At 40.7% G+C, this 19874-nt stretch overlaps 1 protein-coding gene across 1 annotated transcript in view; it reads right to left on the reverse strand.

The window, feature by feature from the left end:
* The window catches only part of PATJ (PATJ crumbs cell polarity complex component), a 168041-nt gene that overhangs the window by 37986 nt on the left and 110181 nt on the right, over positions 1–19874 (reverse strand). The window contains exons 30-33 of the mRNA XM_054165049.1: positions 10082–10154; positions 5655–5747; positions 871–942; positions 250–367 (exon numbers count right to left, since the gene is read on the reverse strand). Of these exons, the coding sequence (XP_054021024.1) occupies positions 250–367; positions 871–942; positions 5655–5747; positions 10082–10154 (356 nt within the window). The remainder of the gene's footprint in view (positions 1–249; positions 368–870; positions 943–5654; positions 5748–10081; positions 10155–19874) is intronic.

A 19874-nucleotide genomic window follows, 5' to 3' on the forward strand; every position in this document is an offset into this window, starting at 1 on the left:
ATAATTAAAAAGAGAAACAATGCTTTTGTAAGTCAAAGTCAAGAAAAGCAAGCAAAGATACCTTTAAGCTCTCATAAATTGTAAAAATGAGATAAAAATACAAGCACTTCATAAAATAACTTAAAATAGGTTATTGGATTTTCAAAGGAAAACATTTAGCAAAAGATATCTAGAAAACAAAATAGATATGTCCTGGATTAGTGTGCTAAAGATCCACTGGATTGGTGGAAAAAAACAACTGCTTCATACTATGGCTAGTGACTTCTGCCTCTGGAGAAAGGTAAGTAGGTGCTGGCACCAAGGGGATCTCCTGGAAGTTGACTGGTACTTTTGTTGAAGACTTGGGTTGTTTGATCTGGTTGAGGACCTAGAAGTAAAGCAGAAGCCAAAGAGATCAATTATCAACCACAGAAAGATGTGTTGTGTTGATATTATTATTAGATGTTGATTATTGCAGTTTACTACATCTAATATGTCAATAGAAGGGCAACAAGCAGTAAGCACAGATGAAGTGAAAACATTCTCTTCATACATAAATGGAAAATCAGGATAACTGGATAAATTGTGCTTCCAGAAATGCTCATGAAGGATATAAAGACAGGACTTCACCTTTCTCAGTTGTGCCTCTCCTACCAAACAATGTGGATTTGTTGCTCCTTTTGTTTCCTTTTAATCAGCAAAGAACATCCTTGACTCTAGCCTGTGTGACTGTTTTCACATACTTAAGAGAAGCCATCATTTTGTAAGTGTCCATTCAGAAAATTGTTTTCTTGTCTCTCTAGTTAACCCTGTCCTTTCATAAATCACTCCATTTTCAACTAGGTGAAGCCCCCAGATCCCTTCCTTATTGGTTAACATAAGCACACATACATTTTCCGGGAACTGCTCCTCTGTATCCTGCTGATCTGCCACCACTGGTTTGTCAGCTTTACTTTTCACATCCTAAAAAGTCAAGAAAAAAAGTGAGGTGCACTGAAACTGTCCCAGCAGCTGAAATAAAATATCCTCCACACATCAAACCGATGATTCTGTGCAAACACAGTGATTTTTTTTTTCATGTAAGGACATTTGTAGCACAACACAAAGCTGAAGCCCATAACTTAGAAGTAGAGAAAAAAACCCAGTATGAATACAGGAAGTAGTAGAAATTAGTAAAAGCACACCCAACAGTTTTGAAGGCACACAACATAAGGAAGGGATTTTTTGGGAGGAGATGATCATGCATGGTCTACATTGTTCCTGAGCAACATGAAGCTTTAAAGAAGGAAGTGTGTCCTCTGGGCTGACTGGGACAGCCTCTAGCACACAAGTAGTTGTGCAGGCCCTTTGGTGCCTACAGCAGGAAGAGGTTCAGATTCATCTGCTTTCTTTCCCCCTCCTTTTGTTGCTAGTCCTCAGCAGCACCAAGTATGCTGTTAGCAGTTACATAAAGTAACTGCTTAAAATGCATCATCCAGCCTCATTATAAATATCTCAAACAATGGCACTTCAATCATGCTCTCCACTTGTATCCTAATTTCTTCCCATATGCTTCCAAGACATTTAAAAACAAAACCCTTTTCTCTCCTCCTCCTACAACTGCTTCCAGGCAGTTACAGTGTCCTCCCCTTGTTAGCTCTTACCCAAACTTAGGCCACTTTGATCGTAGTATTTAGTTATCTTATCCCATGATTAAAAAACCTGATAAACAGTCTGGTTCCCAGAAAAGCTGAGTACCAACTTCAAAAGACAACAGAGAGATTCTGCATCTCAAAAGAATTTCTAATGAAGATGACAACTCATACATTATAAAAAATAATGCATAAATCAAATTTTAGGTAGCTAAGCTTGAAATACAGGCCTTGTTTCCTGGACTTTTATGATGTTAAATCATGCCAGGCCTCACGGGTTGGTTTTCTTTTTGTTTTTCCTTTTCCTTTCCTTTCCCTGTGTTTTCTTTTTCCCCTGCATTTATTATCCAAATGGATAACAAGAAAAAAAAAAACAACAGATAAAGTGGTGATCTCATTGTATTATCAGAGGTGTCAGGGGAGAAATGAGAAGACTGCTTTGTCATTTTATGAGGAATTGTTTTAATGAGCAATGAAAAATTATTCCATACTTCCCTTTCCCATTCTGGTATATGACTAAAATCTAAAGCTTCATTCTGGACATTAAGTGAGCACCAAGCATTACCTTTAATTCTCTCTGATCTTCTCCATTTAACTCAGACTAGAGGTACCTCAACAAAGTAAAAAGATTCCTAGCCCCTCAAGCTCTGATTGTACACTCAGCCATTTGTCATGAGCTTGAGACCTGACTTGTTCAACCTGATTCAATTCTCTCAAACGCATCTAAAAGCCTTTTTACAAAGCCCCTCCTCTGACAGAATTTCAAGGGCACGTTTTATGTTTGTAGTAAAGAGACTGCTGTTCTAAGTTCAGACCTTTTAGGGAAAATTAATCCATTCTCACATACCAAACCTTAGGTTAATTACCCCATCTACAGGACACTGAATTACATACATGCTCTGCCAGAACACTAACGATGCAAGGTGCTTCAGATCACACACAGCCGCTGCTCAAGCCATCTTCACCTTTGCAAAGTTAAGAGTTTTGAGAACATCTCAAATCCCCATGTAACAATTCCTTTCTAATGACACTTTATGGAAAGGCAGATAGCTGCAGTGCTCACAAAACTACAACCTTCTACTAGGCCACCTCAAACCTCAGCTCATAAGCATCCAGACTTTGCCTAACACTTCTACTGGCTCCAGTTCAAATATGAAGTTGTTTTCTTTCCCTCTTCTTATCATCCAAGTTCAAAATGATGTCCATTATATAACTTTATACTTTTCAAAGTGATGAAGTGACAACAAAAAGTACCTTGGGAGAGACTGACAAATTTATCAGCAACAAATGACTAGAGAATGATGTGAATTTTTTATTTTTGTTTAATTACAGCTGTCCTTTGGTGAGACATCCTGCCTGTGCTTTGAGCTGTGCCTACTTGTGGAAGATCTTTGCTGATAAGCACACACTTTTTATTTACTCTGTGAACTTGATCTTACTTGTTGACTTTTACATTCCTGATTTCTCCTACGATATGACTGAGAAATTCAGTAACAATGGTCAAGTAGCGTTAGGCTCTAGCAGCAACCATCATACTATGAAAAACAAGGCACTGTTTTCTTTTTTGCCTCAACAGCTACTAAAAGACTGTAAGAGAAATCTGTTTTTCTCCAAATAATGAGCTGCCTCATGCAGTGTCAAAGTCTTCATGTCAGTATCACTACACACCCACTTCCTTCTGGTCAGAAGGGACAGATCACAACCATCAGCAAGAATAAGAATAATAAGATATATAGAGAGAAATATTTGCCATCAAATCCTGATTGAAAGAAATTCTGAAATCATTAAATTATTCACCACTATTTCAGCACTATTTTTCATCCTCTAAACTATGGGTTGGTCCAACTGAAGGCATTATGGAATGAGCAGCTAGATCTATAAACATTCTCTAAATCCACCTCCCAGTTTTTCTGTATCTGTTGGAAAAATCAGGGAGTCACCTCTACGTAAATATCCATTGGATGAAGGCAATGACCAGAGAATGAGATACTCGTTGGCTTGTTTTCACCAATGACCCAGGGATAGTGGGGATAAAAATGCTGGCCCACTGGCTAAAGTATTTTGGATTCCTGAGAGAAATGTAAATAGTAGGAACCAGTTGCTGTTGCATGAACAATTTAAGTGCAAAGATGATATTAACTTGGTATGGACAGTGGGAAAGATAAATTAAGTACTTTACTGATGTTCTCCTAGCCTAGAGGCTCTCAACAAACCCACAGTTTTGTCTTCTCTTACCTTTCTGCCACTGCCCTGTTCTGGACAACTCTCAGCACCAATGTTTTATGCTTTCCTCTTTCAGTCTGAAATACTGTAGCTTCTACTCTTTGGCTCAGGAGTTCTCTTCCTTATTGCTTCAAATTTCAAAAGATGTCAATATACTGTGGGTTGTCTTGTTCCAGTGGCATCTTCCTTCCAAACCTGTCTTGGGTTGTTGCAGTTTTTTTTGTTTTGTTTCCCCATTGAAATTATGCTTGCAAAAAGCTGTGCAGCACAGTCCAGAACCAGAGAATCATACTGGTTGGAAAAGACCTTTAAGATCCTCAAGTCCAGCCATTCTCTAACTCTAGCAAAGTTAGTGGTAAACACATCGATGCCTCTTTTAAACACCTCTAGGGATGGGGATTCAACCACTTGCTCAGGGAGCCTGTTCCAGCGTTTGAGAACCCTTTCAGTGAAGGATTTTCTTTTAATGTCCAACTTAAACCTCCCCTGATACAACTTGAGGCCATTTGCTCTTGTGCCATGACTTGTTACCAGGAAAAAAGACCATCACCCACCTTGCTCCAACCTCCTCCCAGGTATTTATAGAGAGCAAGGAGGTCTCCCCTTAACCCCCTTTTCTTCAGAAGACTACACTACACCAACTGTTCCTTTTTGTGTAGTACATTTTATATAGTTTTATCCTCTTCAGTCTTTGAGCAACTTTGTGTATTATCCACTAATCCCTCAAATGTTTCTTGTCAAACTGAGCAAGAACAACAATAAAACCAGGTAACTTACATCTGTAAATAAAACCCTGATTCATTATATTCCAAAGAAGGGTTCTGCACAAGGCTAACATACAAATAATCCAACTTTTTTGTAATCCATTAGGAACACAAACCAATCTATCCTACATGGGTGACTACTCAAAGTGATTGAATAGCACATAACACTTCCTAACTCCTGGAGTTCATGGAGTCATTAATTAACATCATGTATATTCAATTAATATTTGTAAGCTCAGGACACTCTTTGCAAAGACTTGATGGAGCAGGAAGAAGATGCCTAGGGAACAAACAAATCAGGTTTCCCTAGCTGAGGACAGCACAAAGACTGTGCACACATAGCAATCCTCAGCCAACATGCTCCTTGAAAAAGATTGCTGGACTAAAAGACTGCCTCAGCAAATTTGATGTACCTCTAGGTTAGTCACTTCTCAGAATGTTTAGTAGTTTCCCATTTTAAACTTTTAACACAGGATCCAAAAAATGAAGATTAGAGCTGAGCCCTGCAGGACTTTCAGGTTTCTGATAATGCATAATCTTGACATATTAAGCAACAAAAAACCTCCATCTGCATCAATGAGAAATTCAGTATTTGTTACAGTGCACTCTGACAGGACCACATTAAATCAGGAGTTATGGGCTTGATGTAGAAATTACTGAGAGTAACTCTATAGCCATGTTATTCAGGAGGCAAGACTAGATTATGATAATAGACATTTTGGCCTTAGACTTTATGAAGCTATGAATATAAATATGATTTACAGGCCATGTTTTCTTCTGAAGCTTGTCACACATGTATGGCAAGCATGGAAACTCAATCCCCTCACTGGGAAAGAACTCAAGATGGGGCCAAAATGCTACATAAAGCTCTTATCTCAATCTTTGAACATGTTACACTGACTGCTTAGTTCATGATAACACTCTATGGATGTAAAGGTAAGAACTTGAATCTACTCTTACATGCACTAGATATTATTTGACAAAATGCAAAATGAAGTTAATAAACCTCCACTTTCTGAGATTTAATCACCATCAAGTACCAATTTAAGTCTCTTACAGCTTTGTTGGATAGCTCATCAGTCAAGCTTTTCATAAGAACTTCCAAACTTGGGTCTTCTTCGCTGCTGGTAGGTTCTGTGCCACCATGATCCTGGTAGAAAGGATTGGTAACAGGTTTTTAAACAGAGCTGTGATCCCCCATAATAGCTAAAGAAAAAAATAAATAAACCACCACACAATTTTACCTTTTCTTTTGTTTTTCTAAACAAGTAGCAGCCCAAAAAAGTAAAAAGATGCAAAATTAAAACAACCTAGTATCAGGAGACAAATAAGTGACACAAGTTTTGAAAGACATACTTTGTTCTCCACTTGGCTGGCCCAAAGTACTCTGAGTTAGTCCAACATTAGCACTTAGGTGAAGATCTGGGTCACCTTTCAAGGCCAGACTAATCCCTACCAACTATGAAAACTGCTAAGCTTCTATTAAGAGGCCTCCTCCTTACTCTTGTTGGGAGGGAGAGTCTCACACATGCTCAGTACATTAAAGGAAGCCAAATTTCCTTCACACAGTCTGAACAGGCTGCTGGCAGCAGAAACCAGTGCTCCACCCTGCAGGAACTGGTAAAGCTGAGGACATGGCCACTGAGCTCAGCAACCTTAAGCCAACAGTGGAACACATTCCTCAACCTGAAGTGTAAATCTATCCTCCAGATTCGTATTACTGTGAGAAGAGAATAGAATACTGCAAATGACATTCAATGACAACTACTGGGGAAGCAGCAAATGTAAGGCATGTCTCAACAGAAGTATTTTCTCCTAGATGGGCTCCAGAACTTTCTTCTGCAGGAAGATTTTCTGTAGAGGATTCCCAATAAAAATGGCCCTTGAAAGATAAAATAACACCATACTAAGTAGAAAGGCTTGTCTGATCAGGATTTTTTCCTATTTTCTCTAGGTAGTAATTGTTACATATTTAAGAAATATAAGCTTGCAAGAAAAATTATTTCCTTCCCATACTGACAATTAAAGATAGATGGTACCTTTTCTGGGAAAACATTTACAAGGTTAGAGTATCATTAATCCAGTTACAGGTACAATTTAATGTGTTAATTCTCCTCCCCTTCTTTAAATCAACCAGGTCCTGAAACTGAAAAGAATTTTTTATCTATTATTTTGATTTACTTTGTTTTAAAATAGGTTTAATACACCTAAGCCTTTGATCCAAATTTGGAGCTCTCGTAAAAGCAAAATGGACTATGTGCACTCAGTCCTAGAAGTGAAATTGTTTCCAAATTCTCATCAGACATTTTTAAGCACACATGGAAACAGACTGAGAGAGTTTGGGCTATTCAGTCTGCAGAAGAGAAGGCTCCAAGGAGACCTTATTGTGGCCTTCCAGCACCTGAAGGGGGCCTACAAGAAAGCTGGGGAGGGACTTTTTAGGATGTTGGTCAGTGCTAGGACTAGAGGGAACAGAACAAAAATAGAAATGGGTAGATTCAGATTGGATGTTAGGAAGAAGTTCTTTACCATGAGGGTGAGACACTGGAACAGGTTGCCCAGGGAGGTGGTAGAAGCCCCATCCCTGGAGGTTTTTAAGGCAAGGCTGGATGGGGCTCTGAGCAACCTGACCTAGTGTGAGGTGTCCCCACCCATGGCAGGGAGGTTGGAACTAGATGACCCTTGAGGTTCCTTCCAACCGTGACAATTCTGTGATGAGCAGGTAAAGTATCTCTGCATTTGCACAAAGGCTCACTCTGTTCACTGTTGTTCCAAACCATCTTGTTCTCTGGCTCTCTGATGAATGAAACTTTAAAAACCATATTTTCCAGTAATTGATATTTAATATGCTTTGCTTCTGGTGGCTAGCCCACAGTACTACATCACAATATAGTCTTACCCTATCCTGTTGTTCCATGCAATGAAGCAAGACCCTGTTTATTGTTTTCCATACTAAAATATCTTAATGAAGATGAAGAGATAAGATGAAGAAAATTAAGAGAACAGTACCAGCTAACTATGGCAGCCTGGTATTCTGTTACACCAGCCAGGCTGTTTAATGTGATCTGACAAGTTCCATGTGCATTGTAACACCCAATGTTAAATATTTATTTGGTATTTCAAAGATATTTGAAGATATAATTTCAAGACTTAATGCACAGTCAGTTTTGGTTTGCTTTATTTAAAGGCAGGAAAGCGCTGGAGATTTCTCCACAGAAACAATATCTTTTGGTTACATTTCCTTTATATTATGCAAAGATACTAACTAGAAGTAAAATCCTGCAATCACTTACAGAACAGACACAATGTAAATATTAAAAGCTTGCCATTAATGCATGAAACTCAACCCTCAAGCATCTACCTCTTAAAGGCAAGCACTGAACATGAGGCTGAGCACTTCGGGTTCCCCATGCTGAGATACTCTAATTACCATCACAGTGGGATCAAGTGCACTCTCAGAGAGTTTGCAGATGACACCAGAGGGGCCTGCACAGGCTCGAGTGGTGGGCTGCTCCCACTCTTAAACAAGGTCAAGTGCAAGGTGCTGCACCTGGGTTAGGGCAACCCTTGGAGGATGAAGGAATGGAGAGCAGCTAGTACTTTACACCCAGCTGGGGTGCTGGTGTGTGAAAAGCTGGATGCAAGCCGGCACTGTGCACTCATAGCCCAGAAGCCAAACATATCCTGGGCTGTATCCCCAGCAGCATGGGCAGCAGGTGGAGGGAGGGGATTCAGCCCCTCTGCTCTGCCAAGAGCCCAGTTGCAGTGCTGGGACCAGCTCTGGAGTCCTCACCAGGAGACATGGACCTGTTGGAACAGGGCCAGAGGAGGCCACAGCAATGATGGGAGGGCTGGAGGCCCTCTGCTTGTGAAGCCAGGCTGACAGTTAGGCTTGTTCAGCCTGGAGAAGAAAAGGCTCCAGGGAGATCTTCTGGTGGCCTTTCAGTGCTTAATGGGGCTTATCAGAGAGCTGGAGACAGGCTTTTGAACAGGTCCTGTTGTGGCAGGACAAGGGGTGATGGTTTGAAATAGAAGAGGGAGATTCAGATTAAAGTGAAGGAACACTTTTGACACTGAGGGTGGTGAGACCCTATGCCAGGTTTCCCACCGAGGTGGTAGATGTCCCATCCCTGGCACCATTTCTGGTTAGGTTGTTTGGGGCTCTGAGCAACCTGATCTAGTTGAGGATGTTGGGTTGAACTACGTGACCTTTAAAGGTCACTTCCAACCCAAACCACTCTGTGAATCTATTCTTCGACCACAGCACAGCATGTGCCTAAATAAAGCTTTGTGGTTCATCCTAAAGACACAAATATTAAACAAAGCTCAGAACAAATGCAGGTATTAAAGAGTCAACAAAAATAAAATTAACTTGGGCTCTGTAAATTGTAGAGTTATTTGCAATTTACCAGCTGCACCTGGGACAGGCTGCTTTTATAGAGAAGAGAATGAAAAGCCAAAACACTGTCCAAAAATGACACAGACCCAAACAAAAACTAAGCAGCTCTTGAACTGTACAGCCCTACACCTGTATGGAAGTAGCCATCAGTGGTAATACAATCTGGAAAGCAACAGCAAACGTGCAAAGAGTAGATTAATCCAGGAGTGTTACCTGGCACGGACTGGTGCTGTGGGATCATCATAATGCTTATTGAAATACCATGAGTTCAGTGCACATGGATTTATCAATCCAAGGCAAGACCAAACCTCAATTGAATTCTAAAACATGTTTTGTCAGCTCAAATAGAAATAGAATTGAAAAGCAATAGCAAAGGCCAACCACATACTTCATCTAGGAAATTTAGTTACACCATACTGAGATGTCAAAATGATAACAATGTGGTGACACTGCACAGGTCTGCGGTGCACATGAGCCATCGGTCTGCACTGGGGCTGAAATGCAAGCATTGGACAAACATTGGCGACATTATCACACAATTTTTTTGCACTGGAAGATTCTCTGCTACAACACTTGTGTACTAGAGCTCACTGTTTAAGCAGCCCTTGTCTGCTCCTCCAGGGACAAAGTGAGAAGGAATGAGAGAGTTTGGTGCTGGAGCACAGGATGAAGTGATAGACCAGGGCTCTCAGGTTGGGATTGTCTCAAGAGGCTCTTGTAATGCAAATAAATCCTCTTCTGTAGGAGGATATCAATGTCCCAGGTAAAAGATCCTCACCACAACTACTTTTAACCAGTTGAAAAAGGAGTGGGACAGGAGATGACAAGGTTTTCGTTTGGAGATTTTCCTTCCTCCTGTACAGGAATAACCTGTCATTAATGCCTTGACAGCCCTTTATTTGATGAGATCAATAAAAAAGAGAGAGGAAAAGATGCCTATTAGGTCAAGTTCCTACCCAGTGCATTTTATGATTCAGGGATTAATTAGATGGGGAGCTTGAATTTATAATGAACTGCTAATTATGATTAATCTATCTAATTTAGCAATCCCTAATTAAAAACAAAGAAAGAAACAAACACCTTACCTCAATAGAAGAGTGGGAGCCAGAAGGTAACGGGAAAGGAGTAACAGCCATCTGATTGACTGCATCTTCACTTCTGTAAAACAACCAACAACATAGAATAGCTTTGGCTGGAAAAGACCTCCAAGATCAACAAGTCCAACCACCAGCCTAAGACCATCACGGCCATTAAACCAAATCCTGAAATGCCATGTCCACAATTTTCTTGAACACCTCAAGGGATGCTGACTCCACCACCTCCCTGGGCAGCCTTTTCCTAATATCAAACCTAAATCTCCCCTGGCACAATTTCAGGCCATTTCCTCTATCATCTGATAGCAGGGAGAAGAGACTGACTCCCACTTCACTGTAACCTCCTTTCAGGGAGCTGTAGAGCACAATGAGGTCTCCCCTCAGTCACAATGGCCAAAGTTTTCTTTTGAGTTGGTTTTACCCATTGAGAAAGCAATCTCACAAGCATAAAAAGTAACTGCTTCTTAGCGGAACTTAGAGCTTACAAAAGCACTTCGCTGTTGATTTTGTTCTTTGCTAGCAGACAGAGCACATCCCTTCTTGGGAACACAGCAGTTTCATGTGGCACATACTGACATTGCATTCTTGGGAAATTTGATATGGTGTGGATTACCAAAGGATGCAGTTGGAGTTTATGGTCCCTACACATCAATATATGTGCTAAAACTTCAGTAGCCTCTTCTAATGATGTATTTGTAAATAGGTGGGCATTAAGAAAAGTGTGGCCAGCAGGCACATCTGGAATACTGGGTCTACTTTTGAGGTCCCCAGTATAAGAGAGACAGGAAATTACTGGAAAGAGTCCAGCAGAGGTTATGAAGATGCTGAGGGGACTGGAGCATCTCTGTGAGGAGGAAAGGGTGAGAGACCTGGGGCTGTTAAGCCTGCAGAAGAGCAGCCTGAGAGGCAATCTTCCCAATGCTCAGCAAGAGCTAAATCTCAATGCTGAACAAGAGCTGAAGGTGGGGTACAAGAAGACAGTGGTGCCCAGTGATAGGACAAGGGGCAATGGGCACAAATAGCAACCCAGGAGGCTCCACCTGAACAGAAGATACAAAATTCTTTGCTATAAGAGTGCTAGAGCCCAGGAGCAAACTGCCCAGAGAGGCTTTAGAGAGGCCTCCACACTGAGAGGTCTCTTCTGGAGAGATTCCAAACCCACCTGGACATTGTGATGCCAGGCAACCTGCTGTGGGTGACCCTGCTTTAGCAGAGGAGGTTGTACTGGATGATCTCCAGAGGTCCCTTCCCACCCCCCCCACCCTGGAATTTTGTGAAACTGCTTGTTTACAGTCAAGCATTCACATTGCTGAAATATAATACCTGGTTTATTACAATAGATTGGTTTTCTTCTTTTTTGTTCATATTTGCTGTGGTCTTTTCTAAATGATTCAATATAAAAAAACCTTGGAATAAATTTTATAGAATGCATGGAGAAGAAAACAGATGAACATTGATTCCCTCTACATATAAAGTATATTATTTTTCCAAGATGCTTATTATTTATGGCATCTTTTCCTCTGTTCTTTTTAAAATGCACTCCTAAGTTGACATGTGATTATTTTGTAACTTTCAAAAGCCTTTTAAAAATATTAAATAGCATTCTGCCTTGCTAATGTTTTTCCTCAACTGCCATTTCCAATTATCTGGCTTGTGGAATTAGCTCTGCCTTTTTTGGGCCTCTGTAAAACTGGACCAAGCAAAATCCTACTTCAGTGATCTTGTTCAAGATAAATCTGAGGCATATGAAAAAAACAAAATTCTCCAAAATTTGCTTCAAAAACTCTACTGATGTACCTCTATATTTTGGGGGTGAACAAGTCACACAGAAGCCAGGAATGTGATACAAACATCATTTTGCTAAAGATTCAGTACTATCCCCCAGCTTCTGCTAGCCAAAACATGCCAGAGGAGGAAGCAGCAAGACTGCTACTTTGCAGATACAGATCTTGAGATGTAAGGACATGACTTCTCATGCAGCGGGTCTTCTGGGTTTGAGTTCTGGTTCCTATCTACAACCTTCTATGTAACACAAGCAGAATTGTTTCCTTTTTTAATTTCTGGGATAAAATATTAGATTAGTGTGCGTTTAAAACCATTCTACAGGAGTGCCTGAAAGAAAAAAAACAACCAAACAAATAAAGTCTCATTTTATCCCTCAAGAGTTAAGCACATGAAGCTAGCATGTTCTGCTCACTGAAAGACAACACTAAATCAACAGCTCTCAGCAGAGCAGCCTATGGGAAATTCAGTCACAGGCATTTGAAATGATAAATCCTGCAGGCAAAGGTTGGTGAATTTATTTACTTATCTTCAACCAAACAGCCATACAATTCAAAGTAATTGGTTCTGAGCTGCTCATTTGTGTACTTGCTCCCAGCCTCTCCTCTTCGCCCTGCTCAAAGCCTTGCAGGAGTGAGAAACCACGCTAAGATCAAAAGCAGAGTGGCCCATGATGCAGAAACACATGTGCACGGGGCCAGGGCAGAAATCTGAGGAATGCACAGAATCCAGCCCATGAATTTCAGAAGCATTTCACAATTTCCAAGTGCATTTTACCCCATACGGCAGATTAGACAAGGACACTTTTATCATCACAAGACATCGATCTAATGATGTTGCTTTCCTAACCTAGAATAAACCAGCAAATATCAAGTGTCTAAGAGACCTAGCAAATTTTCACTTGACTACAGAGGTTTTTCTGACAACAGTTTGTATGAAGCACAACAACAACATGAAAACCAGTTCCACTTCTGTAGCTTACAATGCATGCTTACAATGCAGATCTTACCATTAGGAGCATACTTGAAAATAACAAGGTGTGCAGAAACCTTTTTGAGAAATATTCTAAAAATGCTAGACAGAAGTTTCAAGATCTGCATCACAAAGTGGGGTGTAATTAATTACAAAACCTAGTTTCTACTTCAGATATACACTGGAAATGTTTGTTTTCCAATTTGTTGGGCAAAGCATCTTTCTGCAGTTGGAAATGAATGGCCATTTTCATTCCAAGCAATAAAAAACCCCTCCCACTTAAAGTAATTCCCTGGGGGAAATAAAAAAAAAAAGGCAAAAAATACCCCTACCCCCCCCAGGTTACGAAGTGTCACAACTTGTAATCTCCCCCTGCTAGGACTCGTACATATTTAAATACTTTAATGCTGCTTCAAAGGAGAATGCTTCAAAGCAGAATCAAAGTGGGAACATATTTTAAAGTGACAGATCTAATAATAAATTGCTCTTTCTGCTCTCCACTTCCATAAGTGTCCTCAACTAAAACACGATTTTATTTACAGCTAAAAGGAGCAATCATTTTCTTTTGATGCAGGAGCAGACAGCTTAGAAGTCAGAACTTCATATTCAAATTGCAGTGACTGCAAACGAGCAGTCAGTGTATTTGCCAATAGTTGCTACAGATCCACCTCCGAGAAAGCTGTTCTCAGTTACCAGCACTCAATATTGCTTGAGGTTAAGATGTCTAAACCCTTCACATTCAAGAAACAGCTTCAGACTCTCAGGGTCAAAGAAGCATACAATGCAATTTATACAGCAGGGACGTTCAGACACTTCCCCTCCATTATCTGCAAAAATGATAAGCATCCACCACTCCTGTTCCAGCTCTAACAGTGGTTTGTGTAAGATGCTTGGCTTGGCAGCCCACCTCTTTGTTGCGCTCATGCACAAGAGAGCTGTTTATATTTCAGCAGTTGCACATAAACTGAATAGGGAAGGAATTCATCACTCCTCCCACAAATATGTTTATTGCTTCTAACTTCTCAGGATGAGTTTCTGAGTGAAAAGGGGAATTAGATCTGCTTGGAGGTTAGACTGCCTATTGATTGTACCAACAGTGTGACACAGAGCTCAATACAGAAGAAACAGGAAGCTTTCCTCACTACAAGTATCACAAGAACCAAGGTTAAAGAAATATGCAAGTGGCAAACACTCTCTAAACTGCAGAAAAACTCATACTCTTTCAGCTTTATTTGATTACGTATCACACTTTATTACAGTTCACTTCCCTTCTGGTCTACATCGGACTCCAGGATGTCCCCTGTCCTTTCTCACTGACCAAAGAGATGTTTTGCTCCATCTAACAACCACACCTCTGATGAAGGGGAGGGATGTGCAGTTTAAACAAAGGGAGACACATTATTATTGACTCATAATTAACTACCATAAACACTTGGCACAAAATAAGCCCAAAGAGAATGATATGCAAATATAAATCCAAAGGGATTACTCATTCCATGCTGTAGAAAGTAAGCCTGAAGGAAAGTTAGAGTTGTGTGCTGCAAGGCTTCAGCTAGGCTGCCCTGCACTTATCAGAAAGCTGTCTCTGGCATGTCAGAGGAATGTCACACATAGCTGGAATGGTCTATGAAGCATTCAGAAAGTTATCTTTGCAGAGATGATAACCAGAAGTCACAGCCTCAGCCAAATACAGGGTTGTGTTGTTGGGTGGGTTTTTTTCATTGTTATTGTTTTTTCTTTCTTTTTTTTTTTCTCATTTGCTCATTGATCTCAGACTTGCAATTCTTGAATTCAGGCTCCCTGCTTTCCTTTGAGGATATTTTCTGTTTTCCATTTTACCTCCTCTTAGGTCTCAGGTTCGTGATGGCATAAGCTCACTAACACTAAGAAAATCCTTGCTGAGCAAAGCAAGTGAGATTCGTTACCTGTCTGAAACAGAGTATCTTGTCTAAGATAGTGTCCAACCTTCTTCTATGACCAGTACAAAACCAAGACAAATCCCAAACCAGATCCACTCAGAAGGGCAATTCATCCCAGCATCTAAACTAGCCGATTTAGAACAGGATGAACGGAATTGCTCCCCTAAGTATCTGACAACTGTTCACTAACCAAAGTAGTTCAGATGACTTCTAGATGTCTAAACCAAGGGAGACGAACCACCAGCTAAACTACCTGCAGCTACACAATCCAACCCTTAGGACTCCCACTGGTTGTAACATCAGGGCATAAAGTCCTGCAGTTATTGAAAACTTCTATTAGTCCATATCCTGCTTGTTAAAAAAAAGAGGGAAATCAAGTCAGGATCTCGTATTTTCTCACCTTTGTTCTCCCTCTAGAAGTTCCTTTGTAAAATAGGAACCGCAGGAAAACTGCACACTGAAAAGGCACACTGGATTTTTCCTTCAATTGGGTCAAGGCAAGACCTTTGTCTTGTGCATCTTCTTGAAACACCTCTCCTCCTAACAGCAAGAACAGTCTTGTTCTCCATTTCCCCTCCATCCACTCCTAACTATGGGAGAGCCAAATGCATACAGATATTTCAAATGAGCAACTGTTTATATAAACTACAGCTTAGGTCATCAAAGGTTTGAAAGAGCCCAAATTACTTAACTTCCTCAACTGTACACTTGTTCCCACATGTGTATGACAGCAAGGAGGAAACAGCTCTGGAGAAAACAGGAAAGGTTCAAACTTGCACGCACAGTGTCTGGCAAAGGCTTATTTTTAAAGCTTTCCCACATGAAAGAATCTAAACAATCAAAGCAAGTAAAAACAGAGTTTACACTATTAAAATTTGAGCAATTATGTAAGTTAGAACAAATTTAAAGTAAAAATAATTTCTAAAGCATGACAGCATTTGAGACTCTGGAATATAACATGCAACATTACTTAGAGAGGCTTGTCAGCCTAGACAAGACACTGGGGGGACCTTATAGCTGCCTTCCAATAGCTGAAGGGATCCTACAGGAAGGCTGGAAAGGGACTTTTCATAACAGTGTCTAGGGACAGGACAAGGGGGAATGTTTTTAAGCTGAGCGAGAGTAGGTTTAGAGTGGATCTGAATAAATTCTCCAGTATGAGGGTGCTGAGATACTGGAACAGATTGCCCAGGGAAGTTGTGGATACCTCCTCCCTAGGGGTGTTCAAGGCCAGGCTGGATGAGGCCTTGAGTAGCCGAGTATAGCTGGGAGATGTTCCTGCCCATGGCAGATGATCTCTGAGGTCTTTTCCAACCTGAGACAGCCTATGATTCTATAATAAAAGATGAACAAAGACTCAGTGACAAAGTCATGGCAATGGAAAATATTAAACAACACCAAGAGCTGGCCAACCTAGCTCTCAGCTCTTGCTTTACCAGTCCTCAGAGTATCCGGATCTCTCTCCTTTGTGTATCACCGTAAATATATCAAGAGATCAGTCTTTACAATTGCACTTAGAAACAGAAGGAGGAGTTAGGTGACAGAGATTTGTGGGCTTCACTGAGAAGCTACAATCCCATCACCAGAAAGCAACGATAACGGAACGAATGACTGCAGTGTGGGAGGATGGCTCTGGACAGCTAACAGATGGTATTTCAATAAGCAAAATCCTACAGTGCCTTACTCTTAAAGCATTTCTCATGTTTCATCACTGCACAAGGCTATTTTCTTTTAAGGGATAAAGGTATGCCAAAGAATGAATCACAGAACAGAACACAATGGGACGATGGTTTGAAAATCAGTGGTGCTCACTTTGATTCAAGCACTCAAACCATATTTGATCTGCTTATTATACCAACACTGAAGCACCAAACCAGATTAAAGGCAGTTAATTGAGCATGCACAAAAAAACCCATTGAATTTGCTGAATCATAAAATTCTCACTGTAAAGGAGCACTCTGATATAAACTGGATTTCCTACCACAGATGTAAAATCTAATTATATTGTTATAGTATGCATCTTAAAAGGATGGACTTATAACACATGAACAAAACCCACAGTGGATACAAAATCCATTCTATTTTGGAAACTAGGCCAGAGAGACTACTACAAGCAAGTCTGTTTCTCACCTTACTAACTAGATAGTTCCTGTCTGTTTGAGATTCAGAATTTCAAAAGGCAAACAAGACCTGGAGTGATAGGACAGGGGGTAATGGTTTTAAATTTGAGAAGCATAGATTTAGATTGGATGTTAGGAGAAAGTTCTTTACAACGAGGGCGGTTGAGCACTGGAACAGGTTGCCCAGAGAGGTGGTTGAGGCCTCATCCCTGGAGATATTCAAGGTGAAGCTTGATGAGGCTTTGAGTGACCTCATGTAGTTGAGGATGTCCCTGCTGAGAGCAGGGAGGTTGGATTAGATGACCTTTAGAGCTCTTTTCCAACCAGGGTGATTCTATGATAAGACCTTCTCATGCCCCTCTTGGCACTGACTTCCACAGCAAGACTCCTTTATACACCTTGGAAAACTGAAGTCGAATGATGATTTACATCTGATATTCAGCAATCAGAAGACGACCCCTGTTTGCCATGGTAGCTTGGAAGTTAATGCAGCAGCTGTAAGACTCCGAGGTCAGATAAAACGTGACTGGGTGCTAATCAAAGGAAGCACTTGAGCAAGCCATTTCATCTCAGGAAAACGTTGCTGTGCTGGAGCAATTGGTTTGTTTCTTTCATAAACTGGGTGAGCAGGTTAAATGCCTTCAAATGGGTTACTGTAGAAGGCTACAAAGCACAAGATGCACTGAATCTTAACACACTCACACACACAAAAGTGACACTATGACTGCAAATCTTTTAGATGCTGTTACGAGCTCTTGTAATTAATGAGACCACTGGGAAACTGTGCTGTGTTAAGACATGTATTTTGGAATTGGGCCAAAATCAACTGTTTTAAACAATCATCGTCAACTTAATTGAGGAAAAGATGCTCATAAACCAGAGTGAGAAGCTTTCAAATAGAAGGGGACGCCTGTGATTCTCACAACACCTAACTGCACTATGTCTCATCAGCAAAAATTGCAGGAAAGGGTGGGAATGCAGCTGTAACCCTACCTGGGTATAAAAAAAAGTGTGAACAGATTTTTATAGTGCAGACGATAAGTTAGGATTTTAGTAGAAAGTCAATGGCTTGAAGACACCTTCTAGTCTTTTATTCCTAGAAAAAATAAACGTGGGTGCAATGAAATCCAAGTTATTTAATGATCATTACTACAGTTCTCACAGAAAGGCTTTTCTGTGTGCAGAAATTTCTGGGCTTCTTTTGCAACTGACTAAAGAGTTTATGGAAACATCCCCTTGCCCTGCACATGAACCAAAACACCAGAAATAGGAAAACCTTGATGCTGTTTCCTGCTTCAAAGTAAAAAGCAGCCTGCTTATCGCTGAGTATCCTTCATGTGAGGAAAATGAGGCTTCACAATATCAAAGAGGGCACTTTTTAGTAATAGCCCAAGAGTTCCACCAGTTTTGCTTTTATGTCCTAGGTCAACTCAGTCAGGCATGCAGGAGCTTTTTAGGCTGTTGAATGATGTGTTTCTGGAAAACTATAACCTCCTCAGGCCTTTCATTGGTGAAGCTCACAGAGTCCCAGCATGGTGGAAGTTGGAAGGGACTTCTGGAAATTACCTAGTCCAAAATCCCTGTGAAAGCAGTGCCAACCCACAGCAGGATGCCCAGGACTGACGTGTCCAGGTCTCCAGAGAAGACTCCACAACCTCTCTGGACAGCCTGGCCCAGTGCTCTGACACCCTCAAAGGAAAGAAGTTTTTCCTCATGTGTAGGTGGAACTTCCTGGGTTCCAGTTTGTGCTTGTTGCTCCTGGTGCTGTCACCTGGTGCCATTGAAAAGAGCGTGGCCTCCTCTTCTTGATGCTCACCCTCTAGATACTGTCAGCATCACAAAGATAATTAGAATATGAATATCTTCACTCATGTAAAGACCAAACCCATTTCTTTCAAAACTCCTGCAGTATGCATTATTTTGCTTTGGTGATCCATGGCTCTTTCTTCCTCTGTGCCCCAGGATGTGTTGTGGCCATGTTACACTACATGCCTTCTACCTTTAAAAGAAGTTGCACGGCTAACAGCACTTAGGAGGAGGAAAGTAGCATTTCTGCTGCAAATAGTTCCTCCTCATTTTCAAAGCATAACGAATGTCACGGTATCCTGCGTTTTCCACATCATTAGAGCCCAGAGGAACATATCTGAAACCAGCCAAGCAGCAAACCTACCAGGAGAGCTGAGTCTGCTACACTCAGTGCTTTGTTCTCAGCTGGAAAAGCTATTGCACGTACACGTACGAGAGATGGATGGAGATTCAAGATGCCTGTTGCTGCTCTTATTTACTACAGCTGGCACTACAATGCATTAAGCAGTGGCATTTCAATAACCTCATTTTATAACAATAAAATAGGTTGATAAAGAAAAAAACACCAAAAAACAACCCACAAAAAATAGCCAACTTTTTCTACCAAACTGTACCACAGACAAGGCTTGTGGGACCAGAACAGTCTTCTGATTTGTGTTTTTAGTCAATCACTCCACACACTGGTTTTGTCATCTGAGGTGTAGGAAGAGGAAGATAGAACAGGCTTATAGAATATAGTTTGCATGAGAAAAAGAAAAATAATTCTAATTTCTCCTTAAAATTCACCATTAAAAGAAACAGTCTAATTTGACTTTGCTGCACTTTTGAAAAACCTTTCTTACCATGAGAAGTTGAACATGTATCAAAGAAAAAAAGGTGATGCTGGTTTTCTTCCCAAGTTAGAGGCAGTGCTCCAGTTCCTAATGACATTCTCTCAGTGGGAGAATTTCTTTGCATTGCTGCTCAAATGGCTGCCCCAGGTCAAGCCATCAGACACATCAGCTGTCAGGGTACTCTAATGCAAGGTCAAGAGCAGTGACAAGGTGTGTGCTCTTGGGAAATGTGAAGATAAAAGTTTACAACCTCAGCAGCAGCATTTAAACATATAAACTTTTTTTTCTTCTTTTTAAACACTAGAGAGAAACAAGAATTATCCAGTAGTATTCCCAATGTCTATTGTTCATG

This window comes from Dryobates pubescens, chromosome 11 (assembly GCF_014839835.1).
Source record: "Dryobates pubescens isolate bDryPub1 chromosome 11, bDryPub1.pri, whole genome shotgun sequence".
Classification (NCBI taxonomy): Eukaryota; Metazoa; Chordata; class Aves; order Piciformes; family Picidae; genus Dryobates; species Dryobates pubescens.